General features: G+C 41.6%; 1 protein-coding gene across 2 annotated transcripts in view; it reads right to left on the bottom strand.

The window, feature by feature from the left end:
- The window catches only part of ITPK1 (inositol-tetrakisphosphate 1-kinase), a 122759-nt gene that overhangs the window by 47414 nt on the left and 54598 nt on the right, over nt 1-20747 (bottom strand). For both annotated transcript variants that reach the window (XM_035888706.1, XM_035888707.1), the window contains exons 3-4: nt 19556-19681; nt 9262-9379 (exon numbers count right to left, since the gene is read on the bottom strand). In XM_035888706.1, coding sequence (XP_035744599.1) covers nt 9262-9379; nt 19556-19681 — 244 coding nt within the window. The remainder of the gene's footprint in view (nt 1-9261; nt 9380-19555; nt 19682-20747) is intronic.

Here is a 20747-nt window from a genome sequence, read left to right as displayed (position 1 = left end):
GCTTCCTGGGTGATCAGAACTGAACAAGGAACTACCAAACCAAATGAGGACCACAGTTCAGCTGATACTGTGTCATCTCCATTTCTGCTACCTAGCAGTCGATTTCAAACCAAAGGAAAGGGAACATATACTGTCTCCCAACATATCCTGAGTTCAGAGTTCATAAATGGAGTTTCTTTCTAACACCCACCAGTCGGTACCATATATCCCAAAGCATGATGGGTTTGTAAACCTTCTAAACCTAACTGTGAGTGTTTCCTACATTTTTGAGTCCAGGTATGACCTCAGTTGATATTTTATGGCAACTGCACAGATGGTTGGTGGAACTCTATTCTGACACAGTAGGAAAGAAAAAAAGGAGAAGGTTTCTTCATTTAGTCCTATGTTGTTTGCTCATGTTTTGTTCCACCTCTGCTAGCGCCAGGTTGATCTCACTCTCCCCTTGTGTGGCCGTCTGTTGGCACCGACCATGTCCCTTTTCTCCAGGATTCCTTTCATTTCTAATGCATATTTTTAAATTCAGGAAAGCAGAACTGAAAACAGTCTTCCATGGAAAGAAAGCACTTTATTTCCACAACTGTATGCTCAGTATCTTCAATGCTATTTTTGGCCACCATAATCCTTTTGTTTGGTTCTGTTGGCATGTTCTCCTTTGACTAGTGAGGCAAAGGGGGCAGAAGTTTCCAGTGAGCTACCCACTGTGACGCCGAGGTCTTTCCTGAGCTGTGAGTCAATGTAGAAGTTAACAATGCATGAGCTGCCCATATTAGTTCTTTATGGGCCCAAGAGACTGCAATAAACTTAATCTATCATCATGCTGACTCTTCACTGGCTTTTGGTAGACCCATCTCATATTGCTGTCTCCCCCATTGCCTGGAAAAACCTAAACAATTTGGATTTATCTGAAAAATTTACCTTCCTGTGTTCATCCACCTTTTCCAGAGTTAATAACAAATGTCCTGGAACGCCACTAGTATGGGATGCTTGACTTGGCACACTGAAAGCAGTTTATTTATCTCTGTCTCTGGTCTCTGTCTCGCACTTTCTGATGCTTTAGTTTACTTAACATCTGCCCTCAAATAAGTGATTTTTCTTTTTCTTTTGAAAGTTATTTCAAATGTGCTGACTTGTATCCAGCTATCCGATCTTGAGCTGACAGCTTGAAATAACTCTAATAGGCTGAAGGCAACCAAAGCAACATGGCCACACAGTGCTGTTTGAGATACACAAAATTTTTACTGTTCAGATTATTTTAACCTAATTTTACAAGCAGTGGTTCATTCTCAGTGTACAGAACTAAACAAGTTGCATATTTCCCCACAAGTGCCAGGACTTCTGAAACACGCTCCACGTACACCTTGCCCATCAAATGGGGTACGACAAGATGCAACATATGCCTGCAACACTACTGCTCTTTCTTCTCAGTGTAGCATCTTTCCATTTTCATGGAGCTAAACTGTATCCTGCAGAATCAGTTTCGGTTCCTTTATGCAAATGCAGTATAGTGACCTGAACCATGATTACTGACGTTCCAGAAGAGCTGACTGTCTCCATATAGCCATGCCAACCAAGGATACATTGGATATCTCCATTTCCACCCCTTATCCAGTGTTTATATATCAGGGAAAAAACCCAAAAGATCAGCCCTTTCCAATCACAACTGTAAGAAGGGTACCACAAACAGGAAGAAAAGCAACATGTTAGAGGTGTATCAAGTCACAATGGCCAATCCAATAACCTTGCCTAGGAAGACTACCAAACAACTGACAACAGAAGTTTGGTTCCACTCAATCATAACAATCCAGAAAGCGGTTGAGTCCCCATCCCTGGAGGTATTTAAAAGCCGTGCAGACGTAGTGTTTCAGGACATGGTTTAGCAGTAGACTTGGTAGTGTTAGGTTAATGGTTGGACTCAGTGATCTTAAGGGTCTTTTCTAACCAAAATGATTCTATATGTCTATGATTCTATAAACTATACAAGAAATTCAGATCATCTCAAGTCCATCTCATCAAAATTTACACTTGCAGCCTCTTCCTCTTCAGAAAGCCACTTGGAGAATTTGTGAGACAGAACCAAATACTGACATCAAGGAACATAAAGGCACGCAAGCTTTCAGTATTTTCTTTGCCGATAAACTCAAATGTCATTACAGCTGCACAAAACCAGCAGGTAAGTGAAACAGGAGTGGATAGTACTTTTAGACTGGATGTTAGCGGCCCTGGTAAGGGAAAGCATTCACTTCATCAATCTTTCTGGTACTGTTATCATCAGGTGACCCTAGTTACCCTTGATACAGCCTTAAGGTCCTGCTAGACTCTTCATGAGGAGAGATTAGATTCTAACCAGGGGGTCTCACATGTTGGCTAGATACTTGTCTGAGGAAATGTGAGGGACACTAGTTTTCTTGTCCACACTAGATTACTGTAACACATCTTAAATAATCTGCTTCTTCAGCAGCAAAAGTGACATGAACACATCATACCAGAACTAGAATAATGTTCTACCAGCTGAGTCCTGGTTTCCAATTCAGATGAACGGTCCTATTTTTCAAGACTTATTTCTTGACCTCTGATTTTAAGACAATATGAGTAGAAACATCAGGAAAAAGCCACTTGCTGCAACAGGTATTCCCAGTCAAGTTTTACATTGATATTGTAAGCAATTTATTTTTCGTTGTCCCTTCCTAACTTCTTCTAGCACCCAGATACTTGGGAAATGTATATTCTCTTGCTGCATGCCAGACAAGGAAATTTCTGCTCAAGAGGATCAGAATAACTTGAAACACAACTGTGCTGGAATTTAAAATGTCCAGTTTGTTCAGTGAAGACTTCCTCATGACAAGAAGAATCCCTGCTCCTCATTCCTAATTCTAGAGAGAGAATAATCCTCAAGCATTAACTCATGTTCTGTTCTTAAAATCCAAACTGAAGATGTCTTAGGAATGCCCCATGACAATGGAGTGCAGTCATGGCTTTTATCTTTACACCATAAAGGCAGATTTGGTCATTCTTCAGATCTACCGAAGCCCCAAACACAAAATTCATAGAAGCTCTTGCTTAAATTGCTATAAACTTTCCCATGTCTTCAGCTGATTCCCTGTGTCTGGCCACAAAAGCACACAAGATTTAAAGATTAAACCCAAGCACACCCAAAAGTAACATCTGAACTTTACAGGCAGGCTTACTTTGAAAGCTCAGTGACCACCAAGACTACCAGGATCGAAGATGAAGATTGTTGGTTCAAGGAGTTTTGGCTGGCACACTGCGAGACAATATGATAAAAATGTTTTTCATGTTATTCTCTGGGCTTTGTGTCTGCCTTGGACTGCAGTCAGCTTGAACACTACCAAGCTGATGTATCTTAGCAGGCCAGAAGCAGCAGGTCAGCAGACTGCCACTCTCAGTTGTGAGAACAGGGACAGTGACCATCATTTCCACAGGACCCCCCAGCTCTCTGGTCCCTCCTATGTATGCTGGGACAGAGCTGACAGCTCAAAATAATGAAAACCTGAGGAGAGAGAGGAGAGGCAAGAAGGGAACGGAGAGTCGGTTCATATTTTCTGTTTATGAAATGGTTAACTTTCAGCATTCTTACCTTAGAAAATCCTTCTGTTCACTACCATAACAAGAGCAAGCAATAGTACAAGAGAGGAGATTCCAGTTCCCCTTTGGGGCTTCCTGCTTTCTTTTCCTGCCACCTCTCTCAGGACAGGATTAGTCCTTTGGAAGCAGCTGTCTACTTTAAATTTCAAAGCCAGGGCTTATTTATTGTAACACCAACACATCCGTGTCCCTCTGTCAACCCCCTCCCAGATGAATGAATGAGCTTTTATAAGAAAGATGTCAGGTGACACCTCCCTGGGTCAAAAGTCCCAGAGTCTTTCCAGTCTGACAGAGCAGGGCTGAGACCTACCAAGTGCTGACAGCCGACGTACAGAGCACCGCCACGTGCAACACTGCTGTGGGCTGATGCGCTTTGGACAAAGTCCTTCCAGTTACAGGGAATATTAATTCCATTCCAATTACCTCCCTCCATGCTTGTGCACTAGTTTTCAGACAGAAATTAAAATGCAGTGAGTGAACACACACCACACTTGGAGCGAGGTAATGAGACATCTGTTTGCATGTGTTCTTGGTGGAAAGAGAGCATCCGATCAACAAGGGAGACTTTTGCATCCAAAAACTCATGTGGTTATTTGCAGTAGCGAACATCAGCCCTCTGACTTAGATGCTTTACTGATGCGTCCCTGTATAAACAAGTGAGTCTCAGGTGGGTGATTTAGAGCCTTTAAATTAAAACCAGATTTTTCCTTTCATTTTAATAGGAGCTTCAGATACAGGTGCCTGAAGTTGACCTCTGTGACTATTCTCCCTCCCCTCTAACCAAAACTGCTATGAAAAGCAGGCCACGGAGAGTAGTGTCCACAGTTTCAAAAGGTGAATGCCTACAGCTATGTATATACAGCTATTTTCAGGCACTTTTAACTGGGTGGCCTGATTTTGAGAAGTTCTGAGTATGAACCACTCCAGCAATGTACATGCTCCATAACTTCAGAAAATAAAACCAGACTACCTACTTCGGCGTGGAATTGTAAATACCCAGTTTTCTACTCAACAACAGATCTACAATTTCTGTTAAAACAATACCTACGCAGGTTGCTTGCCATCATAGACTCACTGTATCAGAGTATGTGTGTGTGTATCTGGAAAAGAGGTTCCTGCCCAGAAAAATGTGGCATCTAAAGAGAAGAGACAGGCAGATGAATGTCAAGAGAAGAAAGAGATGCACAGGGGTGACATGCTGTGCCCAAGGTGAGGCAGCAAGCCAGAACCAGCGCCAAGCAGAAAACCCAGAGGCCCAAATCAAGTGCCTTACATGTTGCAACATGCTGAGCCTCTCTCCGAGTCACAAACCCCACATGCAGCTGTTCAAGGACTATTTCTAAGACAGACAGAAACTGATACAAAGAAATCCAGGGAATAGAGAAGGATGCAGTGATCTGTTCCGTAATATGCCTCCAAATCAGAAAGGAGGGCACATAGCAGCAACAGCATCTCATAAACAATCAAACATAAATGATTTAGATTACATGTTGGGATGAAAATAGCACCGCTAAAGGGGTTTATACTGTTCAAAGTGTCCTGAGGTAATAGTTCCCATACTTCCAAAAAGACTTAGGAGAGAGAGAAATTCAGGAGTCGGAGCTTGGCTCATGCAGGAGTTTTTTCTTCTAGGGGAACCCCGCGAAGACTAGTTTCTGTAGAAATTTTAGATTTGGAGTTAAATTTAAGAATCGAAGAACAAGATTTTAAAATCATGGAAAAAAGGCATGTGGAAGTGCTTAAAGAAATTAACTACAGGGTCTGCAATATCTGAAGTTCACACATTGTCAAAGACACCTGTAAGTCACTTGAGACAGCAAAGGAAGTGGAGTGGCAGGTGGGAACGCTAGCTAGGTAGAGTACTGAGTGAGTAGCACGTTTACCTCTGTTTTGGTTTAAATTCCTTTACTTTAGATTATTACTTGTAAGATATGTAGGGAGTTTGAAAAGCTTTTAATCTTCAAACTAAAAATGTAATGTAAAAAGGTCAGTTAGTGCCTCGTCACAGTGATTATCTATTACCATCTTAAGCATAATTTTAAAAGTCAGATCTTGAATTCCAAGGCTGTAGGATCACAGCTTTCCAACACTGCATCAGAGAATTTGGTTATTTTTCATGAGGTTAAAGCTTAAAAAAGGCTGACACAGCTCCAACCATACAATATCTTGCTAAAAATGAAATTTCCATTTAATAATGCTCCTAATCTTACACCAAACATTAGAGAAACTTATCTAGAGCACTTTTGTATCAGCAGCAATTCTTCACAGATAAGTAAACAAAGCAATACAGCTGCTGAGAGAACTCAACTGCTATACCAAAAAATCTATTCAATGATTTATTTCAAGATAGACCTGCCGGCTATGTAGGACACAAGTTGGGAATGCAAACTCTATTTTTTCAAGTCTTTTTAAAAAGACTCAGAAGTGAAGGTTTCAGAATGACTAGCTCTTTTAGAGCTTGCACACAAAATAACAGAGAACAGGAAAAAGAGGAAGTCATAGCCCTGGCCATGCTATTGCTTCCAAAAAAGAATCCATTAAAATCAATACTAAAATATCTCTGAATGTTTGGTTTTTTTCTTAGAAGAGAGTCCCACGTCCTTCCAAGGGAGATATCACTACCTATACTGAAGAAAATAACAATCTCTGCAAGTCACCTCAGCAACATGCGTCTAGCTGCATGCTAGCATACCAGGTTCGAGGTGAATCCTGAAGCAGTTGCCCAGAGAGGTCACACAGTTACCATCCATAGAGATATACAAAACCCAACTGGACATGGACATGGGGAACCTGCTCTAGACTATATGATCTCAAGAGGTCTCTTCCAACTTCAGTGATTCTGCAAATCTATGAACCTCATATTTCCACATGGACTGAGTGGTTACAGTGTTAGTCTCGGACATGGGAAGTCCAGGTTCAACTCCATGCTTTCCCCTAGAGTGCATGTACACCTCTTGCCTAGTTACTAGTTCTCCTCCACATCAGTTCCTTTAGTGGCCACAGACTGTTGTAGCAGTGACATGGAGCAGGCCACAAAGCATTTTTCCAACCCATCCTCATGAGGGTAGATCAAAGTACTTATCACTCAGACACTTGACTAAATAGAGCAAGCTACAGGACTTTCAGAAAGCCTAACAATGTCCAGATGCCCAGTTTTACACACTTAAAAAAGGGATTCCCTTTTTCAGGAAGCGTGGAGAATTCACTACCAAAATGACAGGCAAGGCATTAACTTGGACATCTGAAAGATAATTACATTTAAAATTGAGCTGTTTATAAAACATGGAGCCTTACTGCTGCAGAACACAGCCACCTCAGCAACATCTGCTATTTTCAAAGGTGCAGGCAACACAGAGGGAGGAGGATTCAGCACCATACAAACTGGAGTCAGCAGAGCATGTGGTCATCCTCTTTTTAACCCAACCGGTGCAAATCTTTATACAGTTCTTGTAAGGTCTACAGGGTTGAAATGAAGTGCAAACTGAAGATCATAAATAAAGACTGTGCTTCATTTATAGTTACTTTAAAAGATAATTCAAACAGAGAGAATGATCACCTGAATCCAAAACTACTGTGTAAATGAACACTGAATTTTCTTTTGAAAGACTTTCAAAACCAGAAGATTTCTCCTTACACACATACTAAACCCTCCAGAGTTTAGGGCATTCCTTTGGAAGAGATCATCCCTTGCACTGAACTTAAGCCATCACATCAGTTTTGTACCCTGTGATAAACCAAGCTCTGTAGTTACACCTAAAGACTAGGATACTATTTTCTTGGTAGTGACTTCCACTTCAAAATTCCAGAACAAAAATGATGTCACTCTTAAGACCTCATGCTATTCACAGATGTATTACTCCTTGTTTGAGTTTTCTAAGTGCTCATGGCCTTGGGATATGACATGACAGCTGCAAAGTAGAAAACACAATTTAGCAGGTGAAAACAAGGAGGGAGAAAAAACCACCACACTGTCTAGAGGGATGAAACTTTTTTTGTCTCCTGAATTTCTCACTGCAGATCATTACATGTGGGAATACAGAGGCTGATCTACTTAGGCCAGAACGAAGTTAGCCAATTACTCAGGTCTCCTGAGATTTCCCCTGCTAAATACAAAGTTGGTTCAAGGTCTCTGACATGATATTTCTGATGATGAGACAGAAATAAGATGAGACGGGGCGAGGCGCGGGGGGACACGCAGGGGGACACAGGCACAGGAGAAATATGGTCACCTAACACTGCAGCAGCCAGTGAGAAGAGGTGAAGCTTTTCCTTACCTCATTCCTCAACTTTATTAACAGCTGCTCTTTAAAGTGTCAGTTTTAACTGAATACAAACCTACTTTTTTCTTTTTCCTTCTTAAGCATTTATTCCTTTTTCTCATCAGTTTCACCATAGGAGAATGAAATACACAAAAGACAAACTACTTAAAAAAACTGGATGCTGTCCCAAACATACTGTTCTTAGGAGAACCAATAGCAATTTAAGAAGAAAACCAAACCCTACTGATCTCTCCACTGCTAGAACAAAATCCCAATCATTTTCTCTGAGCACAGGTTTCCCTCAGCACCCCTCTCCCACTCACAAACAGCAATAACGATTCCAAAACAAAATCCTTTTAAATTAGTTGAACATTTTCTCCTGAAGAGATTCCAAAAGACAAGGTAAAGTGCTGCAAATTACTAGTTTTATTTTTTACATAGACACTGCTGATGGGGTCAGACAAGTCAGATGCAAACAGTATGTCTATAAACCCACAATTATAAAAATACAAATCGATGAGCTTCTTATCTGCCCATGAAGACAGTGATAACACAATGACAACCCAGCAATTCCAGTAACACCCCATTAGAACATAGTTCAGCAACACAATTTGCCCCAAGTATCTGACATAAGAAACAGCTACTTCAAGAGCTACTCTAAATTTAAACTCAAGAGCCAATAAATGTTTCAAGACTATGACAGTAACAGAAGTAGAAAGGGAATGAAAGATTAACTTAACCCAGCACTTACAATGGTTAAAATGATAAGATACTAGAATTATTCAGGTTGAAAAGGCATGACTTCTAAACGTGGGAATACAACTCAGATGATGCCAGTTAAAGGCAACAGTCTATGTCAGGTAACTAGCCGACACCAGAAGTGCATTTATGCTCCTCCTAGCTATTAACTTGTGCAATAGGCTTCCAGTGCTCCTCAAAGATCTTAGCTCTATTTACAACTTAATTTCTTCCAGTTCTTTCCAAAACCAATTTTTCTTCTTTCATAAATCTCTCCCAAATCTGGGCCTCAAGATTCTTATGACAAGCTGCTAAGTTTGTACAGTCATTTCAATTTACCAGCACACACAAAAAGACAATGTTTTCCAGAAGATTTCTGGGAGTGCTCACTGTAGTAAATATGCTCCCCATTAAATCCACATCATATTTTTAACCAGATGCAAACCTCCTTTGTATACATGGAAAAAGAAGAGTACCAGATTCCAAAGGGCAATCCTGTGACGCAGGAATGGCTCAGTCAGTGTTTGTGCTCCCACAGAGACACAGAACACGAAGGGCCCAAACCCACTACTTCAAACCTCTCATCCAGCCTCCAGAAGCCAGCTGCTTCCTTCCGTAGAGTCGCAATAAAAGCCTTCAGGGAGAGCAGGTATTAGCCTACCTTGCATGTATGCCTCTATTTGCCGAATTAGCTCGTAAGACTTGGATCGGTCCAGAAGCGTACGAATAGCCGGAAGAGGGTCCAGGATAATGGTTTCTGGATGAGCATCAATATACTCCTGCAAAACAAAGATGGGGTGGGGGGTGGGAAGCATTAGGATGACCGAAGAGCGTGGAAAAATAGCGATATGGGGAAGAGAACATACAACGTTAAAAACCCCAACGTCCAGCCTCTCTTCAAGGGGAGGCAAACAGACATAGGCAATGCAGGAAGTCACCAGATGGCCTAGACACTGACATTTGAAACAAACACAAACATGACAGCTAGCTGGTTTAGGGTGGCAATATCTCCTGTGGACTCACCATCAGCGGTGAAACCTGCGCTGCAACCACATCAACTCAGAAGGGAGCCAGTGGCAAAGTGCCACAGCAACAGCTGTAAGCAGGGCTGAGAAAAGCAATTAGGAGAGGAAAGATGACACACTGCTATCTTAGGGTCAGCCTTGCATTGAATTACTGCACATGAGCATCACAATTGTCTGAACTAAGCTTAGAGCTATGTCTGGGTTCTTTAATGTTATTACTGCTGTTCTCTAACTGGGCTGAAGACAGTGTTAAGAGCTGGACGATAAGGGCTGGAATTTTTTCTGGCAGAGCTGAAGAGATTGCTGCTTCACTCTGTCTTCACTGAGTTTTGAAATCACGTGCCTTGCTATTTCTCTAAGTTCATACTCTCCTCTCCTGACTACAAGAACAAAGCAAAGTTAATGCTCTCATGAATCTTCATCTCGGGAACTCAGTTTCCCATGCCCTGAGGTCACGACTGCACTACTTGCATCTTAGCCACGACCACAGACACAGCTGCCAGGTATTGCCCTTGCAAACCCAACAAAACTTCCTTCTGTTTCTCAGAAGATTCATCATTGCCCCACCCTGGCCCCATAAAGTCAGTGGCACAAATAAGCATCCATCTTACCCTATCCAAAACCAGACAAACATTTCCAAAGTTAGCATCTGCCTTTGTTTTACCTACCTTCCCAAAGACATCTTTGGGTTTCCACTCATTTCGTTAAATCCATTCATGCAAATGCTTGGTAAATGCTTGTGCAAGTAATGGACTTTCATGAAGTCCTACTTCCTTAAGTTAGTTACTTCAGAGAACAAAACATACTCCAAAAGAGTACAATGAGGTGGCCTCAGGAGATGTACTTTGCTGGATACTGAGCTGGAGAGAAAAGAAGGCATCTTCTGTTCCCAGCAAGTGATTTCACTCCAGACATTGACTGGGGAAGCAGATTTCCTCCCCCCACTCCTCTTAGCACTGACAAACTGTTGCTTTCTGCTGACTACATAGTCTGAACTAATGGCTTGCTCAAAGGGGATTATTCTTTTGAGACTAAGAGGATCCGCACTGGGGTTTTAATGAACCCACTGCATCACCCACAGCACACAAGTAGCTTTCCTTCAATGGGCATGAGGCAACCTTCAGTGGCAGTGTGTGTATCTAATTTAATAAACCCTGCAGAACACAGAGTGAATTCCCCAAAGATATGCTCAACTTTGCTGCCACTTGGAAAAAGTAAGGGATGGAGCCTTTTGCATCATCAGTTATCAAGACTGTCAGACCCAGCTGTTGTCTCACCCTTGCAGCGCAGCCTGGATAAAAAGCCTCTCTGGCTCACTGGAGCAGAAGCTGGGTCCATTTCAAATCATTAATACCCAGAACATATAGAGAACAGTTTTCATGAGTCTCCTGCCCCCAGTACTTCCAGGGTCTCAAGCAGAGCAGTTAGTTTTCAAGTACAGAAGGGATTTTTTTTTTTAAGAGATAATTTGTTACCTAATGCATCTTAAACACCTACATGTGTCTGTGCATACATGCCCTTTTATGCAGCAGCTAAGACACCTTGAGGAGCTAGGATGATCTGGGCATTAGCTTAAACTTGCTGATCATGAAACCGTACTCAAGTATCTCAACATACCTAAAGCATAACCAGACAGCTTTTTTAGCCTCTCTATACCTCAGCTGGCAAGATAGGGAGCTCCTACAGTGTGCATGTTGATAAGCACAGCGAGAGGATGAGCACATTACAGACAGCCAATACTTGGTGGGGTGGCAAGTAAGGGCACATGGTAACCAGACTGAACGAGCCACAACTCTGAAATGTGACCTCAGCAGAGATCTAACAGCAAATGTCCTGCGGCATTTCTGATGCCTGTACTAGCTCTTCCTTTCACACCATGGTGACCATCCCTCCGCCTCAGCCAGTCTCTGGTTCCACCTTGAATTCAAGCTCCCCATATTTCCATCCTGGCCCAGCCCCTACCTGTACATACTAATCCTTCCCCTCACACATACATGCGTCCTGCCTGTGCCCTCCATCCCCTTCACACCCCTCTAAGGGGGGAATGATTTTCCCCTCTCTTAGCTCCTTGTGCACCTTCCTAAATCTTCCTGAGGCTCACCTCGGCATCCAGGACTATCCTCACTTCCGTGCGTTAGGCATGTTCCACTTGTTATTTTGGCTCACGTTACTCTAAGTATTTCCAGAGGGAGCCTTGCTTTTTTTATGCTTTCTGTAAGGAACTGTACAGTGCTTTATTTATAATGATAATAGCTCTATACTGTATTAAAAGGTCATCTAAGCAGTAAGCTTGACACAGCATAATGAAGTTTAACAGGAATGAAGGCACGATCCCAAGGCAACGTGTTAACAGAAGTGAGCATCTTATCTGACTTTCCAGTGACTGATTCCTCATCCTGTTGCCTTAAGAAGCCTCCAAAAAGCTCTGTAAGGCAAACATGAAACAACTGATGAAGATGAAGGAGGTGGGGGCTGTTTTCCAGAAGCCATTTAGAGTCTGGAGGACTTTAACAAACTACTCTAACGTTGAGAAGAACTGCACTGAGTGTAAGGTGACAGCCCCTTCACACACATACAGAGGAGCCTGAAATTGAGCTTTCTTTATAAAACAAGGAAATTTCTCAGCATCAAACCTATTTCAGGTACTATTCTCCAGCTCTTCTCCATTTACAGGCTTAGGTACTCGGACAGCCAAAGGCACAGGAATGGCAAAACTCAGATCAGGGCAGTGAAGATCTGCATCATCTGAGTAAAGAAAGGGACTGGGACCTGAAGCAAGTGTCTTCTAGAGCTAATCTGGGAACTGGCTACAGATGTCTTGTTTTAATTGAATCCAGAATCAGCCCTCCCTTCAAAGCAAAGGAATCTGTCAAAGCAGAACAAGGTCAATGTATTTGTATAGGGCATCTCTATTTGGACACAGCTAGTGCTTAACTGCTGAAGCTGTTCAGGGGACAGGAGCATCAAAATGCACTCAAGTCCTTACAACTCTGCATCTGTTCTCAGGTATTGTTTGTTGCTTGGATTTCCATCATAAAGCATTAAGTCCACATTCATTAATTCTGCATTCAAAAACAGAACCATCAAGTTGCACCACGATGCCCAAAGCAAATCACCCAGCCTCCCCTTGGGCATGTATGCTGCCAACACTTTCCCAGTCTCCCACACCTCACACCAGTACATCACCAGTAAAAATAGAGTTCCAATATCTATGCACAGAAAGCTAAAATAAACAAATAATTTAAAAATCCAAATCTTAACACCAGTTCCCCACAAGAGGAAATGACAGTAAGAAAAACCAATTTTATTAGCTTCACAGAATAATTATGGTAGCGGATATGAAACCTTTCATAAACTTTGATTCTTTACTAGGAACTGCTGCACACTCAGGCATCACATTTTACTGAATATATAACTGAGAAGATCACTTAACAGATTGGAAAACTCTTGATGTAGCCTAAGTAGCAGCACTCTTCCTGTGGCACAGAATGGCTCCACCACCAGAAATACAGATCTGGATGAACATGAAGGGTTTGTGTCTAAGAATTTTGATAGCAAATGAACTACTACAGATATAAACTTGAAAATGGAGCAGTTGCAGAAGGAAGAGAAACACTGAAGCCAAGAGACAGCTTTCTGTACAGCACAACCTTTCAACTTTGAATGTTCAAATGCTCTCTGGCCATTCCAACAAAACAGCTCTGCACTCTCCTTCAGTGGATTTACCAAAGACTGGTATCCAACAGCAGACTCCAACAACCCAGGCAACAATCTGGAGGATATTTAGGCTTCCCAACAATGTTTTGAAAGGGCTCTGTCCTTGGGCTGCAGTTCAGCTTGACCCAGACAACATCTATGTTTTCCTCTTTCTAATCTTTGACATAATAAAAGCAAACAAGAAGAAACAAAGACTTTTAGCAGATCCTCCTTTGTTTGCATTCCAGGCTTGGCATTCAGCGATGCTCTGTACCAGCCCTGTTACTGGCAGAAGGCCAACAATGAAACTTGAAATCAAAGAGAGACCAAGTATTTAATGTTCCCTATTAAATACCTCTGGATATAACCCAGAGATTTAAAAAAAAAAAAAAAAAAAAACAAAAAACACCCAACTTTTCTTGAGAAGCCTAAGTATAGATGAAAAGAGAGCTGTGTGTCATTTTATCCAAAAAGGTGGCCAATTATTTTTTTTTTTTAATATATTTAACACAAAGTTAATACAGTATCTACTGCAAATATTAGGTCATCAGATGATAAGAGAGACTCACTGACTCATTGACTTGATTTTATTACTAAATAATAAAACTTCTACAATCTTTTGTTTAATATTAAACAAAATTTCCATATTAAAAAACAAAACTAGCGAATGAAACAATGACAGCATTTGGATTTGTGTTTTCCCATGTACAGACACATGAAGATAACAGCTCGTAACAACAGACCAACGTTTTCCAAGGGGGAAACAGATGTAAAGACCAGCTTGTCTAAGAGTTTGCATCAGATTCAGACTTTAAAAGTTCCTTTTTGTTGTCTTGGGCTGTGATGGTCTCTTTTCAGAGACACCTCCTTCCAAAAGGAAAGGTGTAAGCAAGTTGGATCTTGAACAAACAGTCACTTCAAAATTCTCTGTGTCTAAATGTGAAACAGATTGCTGCAGTGGTTGGAAGGGATGAAGAGGGTGGCAAGGGGAAGTGGGGACTGATCTTCTCTGTTGTATTTCCATTCACTGTGCATCTCAGAATAACTTTCCAAGAACTCAGCTTCCCTGTTTTGCCTTCAAAAATCCACCACTGCTTCAACTTGCAAATACCTACCCACAGGAAGCTATGCTACCAGGTAGCATTTGAGTGACAAATTTTTAGCTAATTTTGCCTGCTTATGAGGCTCTTCCAACAAATGTAAGACAGAATTGTTTTTCCAAATAGGAAAAACAGGTATTGGCCTGTGAATTCAGGTGCAAATAGACCATTTCAACTTTCTGTCTTACCCTGTCCCCCAATAAGAAAAAAAACCCTAAGATTTGATAGTTTCCTTTGATTTTTCACTTGACTCTTCTCAGCACAGTATGTGAAAAGAAATTTTAGAATTGTAAGTATTTTCAGAGTACAAAGCTGAAAACCAGGAACAGAATGGGCTAGTATCTTTAAAAAAAAAAAAAAAAAAGTAAGAAAAAACCCCCCAAAAAACAGCATTAAAAATCCACTGGCATAATCTCCACAAGTACACACCAAAATCACCTTATCGCAGCTGAGACTTCTGGAGAAACCAATCATGCATCAAGAACAATGCACTTCTCCCCTTCCAAGCAAGAGCAATCCCCTAACTCCCTCCCTTCCCAAATATCTCACTAATTTTCCTTCCTCCCAGTCCCAAACCCTTCTAAGGAAGCTTCTGAATCAAGAATAGAAGAGCCCTTCCTGGACAACTTCAGAGTGGAAGAGTCAACAGCTGAAGGGTGGCAGGGGTGGGGACAGAAGGGAGGAAACTAGATTTTCATCAATCTGGTAGCAGAAGCCTAGACATAAAACCTGTTTCTGATCTTGTAAGAGGGCCAATGCAAAGAGAACCTGTTCAGAAAAAGCTCTGAAAGACAAATTAATAACCCTATTGATTTTCCATCACTTGAGCCGTCATTTTGAATGGAACAGAAGTATGAAGCTGCAATAAATTAAGCTACTCAAGCCCCTGTACAGCTATGACAGGCAGCTGCTCAGAGAGTATTTTGCTCTAATAAGAGCATAACAAAGATTCCCCAGTCAGTGTCTAACACAAGCCAAAACATTCTCACTTTTCAAACTCATAACTTTTGTCTAGAAGGCAGGAACTGGGGTAGTTTCATTCTCTCTTACCAAGAAGACAGGAATTGGAGCACCAGCAAGTGAAAGGGACCCTTGGGGACTATGCCTCTTCCCCCCTGACTTTTCTCCATGTTCCTCTGGTCAAGAAGGAATCACCAAGGACTGTAACATTTTTTTAGTAGACAACAAATAAACTATATTCAATCAGTTCAGCCCAGTGTTACAGTGGGTAGGAAGTGAGACTAATCATCATCTCTACAAATAATCATCATCCCCAAAATAAAGATCTAAGTGTCCTATGAAGCAAATAGAAAGATTTCTCTACTTTGCACTTCATGCGCTATGCTAGGTGCTGCATGCAGTCTTCATTTCGGTTTTGGATGAGATCACTAGGCACCCATCACTGATCTTCAATGCAGTGGCAAATGGTTTGCACCCACCAATACTCTCCTGAGAAACTGCAGTCCAGACCACATCCAACTAGTACGAATACCTCGGAGAGCTCAGCCCTAAAGGTCTTTTGCAGCTAAAAAGGCCACTGGCAACAGGCAACTCTTCCTTTGCCATTTTCAGAGTCTCCTGTAACGATTATTTTTTACAAGGCAATTGAGAACAGTCATTAAACAACAAGACAAAAAGAGCATGCTAAGAGGCTTCCTAGACTGTTAGCACTCTCCACCAGACTGTACAACAGTTCATCACAGACTCCAGAGAGCAGGCACACAGACTCATGTAAATGTGGAACCAGCTTCCTCCTCAGCTCTTGCAGATGAGATGGTCAAGGCCTCTACAACAGAGCTCTGAAAAAAAGTTATTCTTACAAAGGTCATAAATGTAGCCTGGCAGATCATTCCTCCTCCTGTGGTCAAGGATCCTTTGCTCTCTGCTTCCTGGAAGACTGCTTTATGGAGCCAACAGTAAGCTTGGTGCCAGGTATCATCTTGCTGTTACATTTATATTCAGTAGCATGAAAATAAGCATCATGAATTTTGTGCTGTTTGGTCTGGTTGAGATCATCAGAACTTTTTCCCAGAAATAGTACAGTGCTTAGGCAACATCACACACACCTAAGTAGCTCTGTTGCAAGGTGGTCACTTTACATTTTCTAAGTTGCTCATTGGTTTTAGTTTAGTTTGGTTTAGTTTAAAAAAAACAAAGCAACAACCCCACCCTGCACACATTATACAAATGGATTCTTACAATTAATTTTTTCTATGGTATATACTTCTCTTCATTTCTAATAGTTTTCAATACCTTAAAAATAATCCAGGACAGATAGAGACAGGGAGCAATTTCCTGCCAGATTCTGCCCTGTATACAAAATTAAGTGAGGGTATACCCTTTAAACACACTTCGGCATGTAATTCAATGCTGATAGACCTCTCCTCTGCTTCACTGGCTCCTGGGTACATGCTCTACTACAATGGAAGTTTCCTGCATGCCAGCAATGCAGCACAACTCAGTCACATGTGCAGAACAAGAAGCCCAAGGCCTTGGTTTATGGTGGGAGAATATAATACAGAAGCCTGCTCACAGGGGGTCCTGCCCTCTATCTCATTCACTAGAAAAAGATCCTCTCCCAGTCTGGAAGGCACTAGGAGAGGATCTTTTTCTAATGAATGAATTTTGAAGATACTGAGAGATTATAATTGCATACCCACAGTCAGAAATATGTGTAGTCCAGTAATGGAAACCTACATTCTAGTTCAACTACATGGTTGTGGACAAGTCATCCACTGGGCTATGCTGAAGAACGCTCTATCTGTAAAGACAGATCATCAGACATAAGTGTGACTTAATCAGATGTCTCTAAATCAGATGTCATCATAGCTACTACAAATTCATACCAGAGCTCCAAACAGAAGCAAACAAACCCCAAATCCTTATGACAGCCATTCTGTGTTGACCTAAAGGACTTCTCATATTGATCTCAAAAGGGAGTTAATATGATTTCCTTTAATTTACAGCTTGCAAAACAAAAACTTAGGGATGCAAACGGGATGGTCTAGATCACATAATGAAACTGGAAAAGCATGCGACTGAAACCACATTCCAGTATGCCCTTCTAATTTTTTTGGCATTACATTGCACTTCTTTGCAAGAAGATGGCATTCTCAAAAAGAATAGATATATTAGATAACATAGTGTTTACTGTACAACCAAGAACTAATGACAGGGAGAGAAGAAAGAACATCAAGTTCTCCTCTAACATTCTTGGCTTTTTTATTACTGTCATTTGCGGTTAAATTTAATATTCCTAAAAATGAAGGCCTTGAAGGCACCAGCCAGCTGGATCCAAGCATTTCGCAAGAAGAATTAAGCACGTTTCTTAGTGTAGCCCTGCAACAGCCTTTCTAGAGTACATCTGGCCGAAGCTTGCCGTTGTGAACAGCAACGCTGAACTGGAATTAGGCAGTGTTCAAAACCACCATCAACAGGGACATTAAATGAAGATGAAAATGTAGATGAGTCCTCAAAGCATGAGCAGAATTCACCACTGTCCTCTGCACAGAAAACACTGGTATGAGACAGTGCTCTGTATCCATAGGGTGATTTTCATCCAATCCTTCTTAGGAGTTCATACTGTTAATTGAACAAGTTCAACTGTATTTACCAATCAAATCAGGAGGCAAGGAACTATGTCGTCTCCATCTGACTTGCTCACAAATTTATCCTCATTTCCATATGTCTCTACTACTTAAGGTCTGGAAAAATATATATGGAACATGCATTACTGTAGAGAGAGATTTTCTGACGATACACTTGCTTATTGATTAACAGACCTACTGACAATTAAAGGATGCTGACTTACATGCAGCATATGCCCCAGGTGTGTGAACAATACCTTTGCTCTCTACAACACTTGATACACAATACAAATTTCCAGTATTTCAGTATAAAATTCTGAAAGTATCCTTTTAAACTTTGCTTCTCTTTGAAAGAGAAGAAAAGAATATAACTTTGAATAAAGATATCCACCAGAAGCAACACATTTTAAAATAATAAAGGTGTTGCTTTGTCATTTTCAGTGGCATTCAGACTACAGATAGGAATTCTTTGGGAAAACATTTCTCTGTATCACTATGTCCTGCACATATCTGACCTTCAGTGTAAACTTGAGAAGAAAAAAACTAATAGAACAGGATTCTCAGCACTAGAGGACAGAGTTACTCACAGTAACCTTTATGTTACAGAAATTAGCATTCCAGGAACTGGAAGACTAGACAGAACCGGGCCAAATTAACTTAGTGGATTCTGACACGGAGAGATGCATGTATAGGACTCTGCAAACACCTCTTCCTCTTTGTGAGCAGCACTCGTGCTCCTGGAATGACATCAGGACAACATCTGGTGGGAAACCAGTTCTTACTAACCTTACTGATACAACATAAAACCTCTCCAAAGGTGCAAGTCCACTTTAAACTGACAAAACTATTTTTGCTGCGCTATCAGTAGCAGGACAACAGTGTGCCAGGGAGCTCTTTTCATCAAACCCTACTGTTCTGGTTTCAGCTGGGATAGAGTTAATTTTCTTCCTACCAGCTGGCACAGTGCTGTGTTTTGGATTTAGTACGAGAAGAATGTTGATAACACCCTGATGTTTTAGTTGCTGAAAAGTAGTGCTTATACCAGTCAAGGACTTTTCAGCTTCCCATGCTCTGCCAGGTGCACAAGAAGCTGGGAGGGGGCACAGCCAGGACAGCTGACCCAAACTGCCCAAAGGGGCATATTCCATACCATATGATGTCATGCTCAGTATATAAACTGAGGGGAGTTGGCCAGAGAGCAGCAATCACTGTTCAGGGACGGGCTGGGCATCGGTCAGCAGGTGGTGAGCAATTGCATTGTGCATCATTTGTTTTATATTTTCTTTTATCATCATTATCATCATTATTATTGTTTTCCTCTGCTGTTTTATTAAACTGTCTTCATCTCAACCCACAGGTTTTACTTTATTTTCCAATTCCCTCCCCCATCCCACTGGGGAGAAGGGGAGTGAGTGAACGACTGTGTGGTGTTCAGCTGCTGGGTTAAACCACAACACCTACCAATGGCACAGGAAACAGATTGAATTTGCTACACCAAGATCATCCTCCTGCTTGAAATGGAGGACGAATATGAAAGAACCACTTACCTGGAACCTGTGAACCAACTCCAGTGACTGGCTGTCATTCTGGTCTGCTTCAAGGATGACATCTGTCAGTTTATGTATGATCACATCCAAAGGGCCCTGATCTTCAATGGGTTTGGTGAGGTCAAGCTGAATAAACCAGAAAGAAACCTTTTATTAATACATGGAGGATCTAAGATTCTTGTCCCTGCCACTGTCCAAGGTGTTGCTGCCACACAGAAGGCATTTACTTTACACACTGCCTTTATTTTGGAATGTTACTCAAATCCCTGAGAATTTACAGTTCACTGAACGTCAGAAAACTTTACTCAGACATTTATTTCTCAGCAGTGTAGAATTAATTCCATGAAAAAACAGTGAAATCACTGGCAAGCACCCTTCACCCAAAGACCTTCCTGTGCATCTCCACCGTGAGCCAACATTTCCCTCTTCAGCCCCCTTTCCCAGTACTGACACATACATGCAAAAGGAATGATCCAACAAAGATTATCACGACTAATAAAAGGAATGCCTGCTGTGCCTTCGCCCTTTGAGATTGCACAAAACACCACCCAGGACAGTAATACAGGTAATGCAAAAGCAAGTGACTCAGGATCTTTGCAAAGTCATCTGCTGCAAGGACAGCTATTTAGCTGGTAAGGAGGAATGCAGCTCCCAGAGCACTCCCACTAGCAGACTTTGGCAGTTAGCGGGATAGGGGACAAAGATTCGGGTGGGGTGCACAGAAACGCTGCTCCAGACAGCATGGGAAGGCACAAAAGTGGTGGCAATGCATCACAGGGCTTGGTCCCCAGTACCAAGGCAGGGTTCAAGGAGCAGAGGAACAACCTGTACTGGAAGAAGATTCATTTAGGGGTCTCTTGAGGAAATCTTAATGCAAAGAAGGCTACTGGACCTGATGGGATGCATGCAAGGATACTAAGAGAACTGGCCAATGTCATTGTGAGGGCTTAGATTTATCAGGACATAAATCAAAACTGTGGAGATTCCAACTAAATCAGGAAAATAATTCCACCACAAGGGCAGTCTGGTTGCAGCACAGAGCCCCACAGAGGCTGTAGGATCTCTATCCTTCAAGGTTTTCAAGACCTGACTGGACAAAGCCCTAAGCAACTTAGTCCGAATTTAATGCTGAATCTGCTTTGATCAAGATGATGTATTACGAACCCCTAAGGTCCCTACCAAACTTAATGAT

Source organism: Egretta garzetta, unplaced genomic scaffold (assembly GCF_000687185.1).
Source record: "Egretta garzetta isolate BGI_Z169 unplaced genomic scaffold, ASM68718v1 scaffold361, whole genome shotgun sequence".
Classification (NCBI taxonomy): domain Eukaryota; kingdom Metazoa; phylum Chordata; class Aves; order Pelecaniformes; family Ardeidae; genus Egretta; species Egretta garzetta.
The sequence above is the reverse complement of the archived record's forward strand: the minus strand, read 5'-3'. Positions and strand labels throughout refer to the sequence as shown.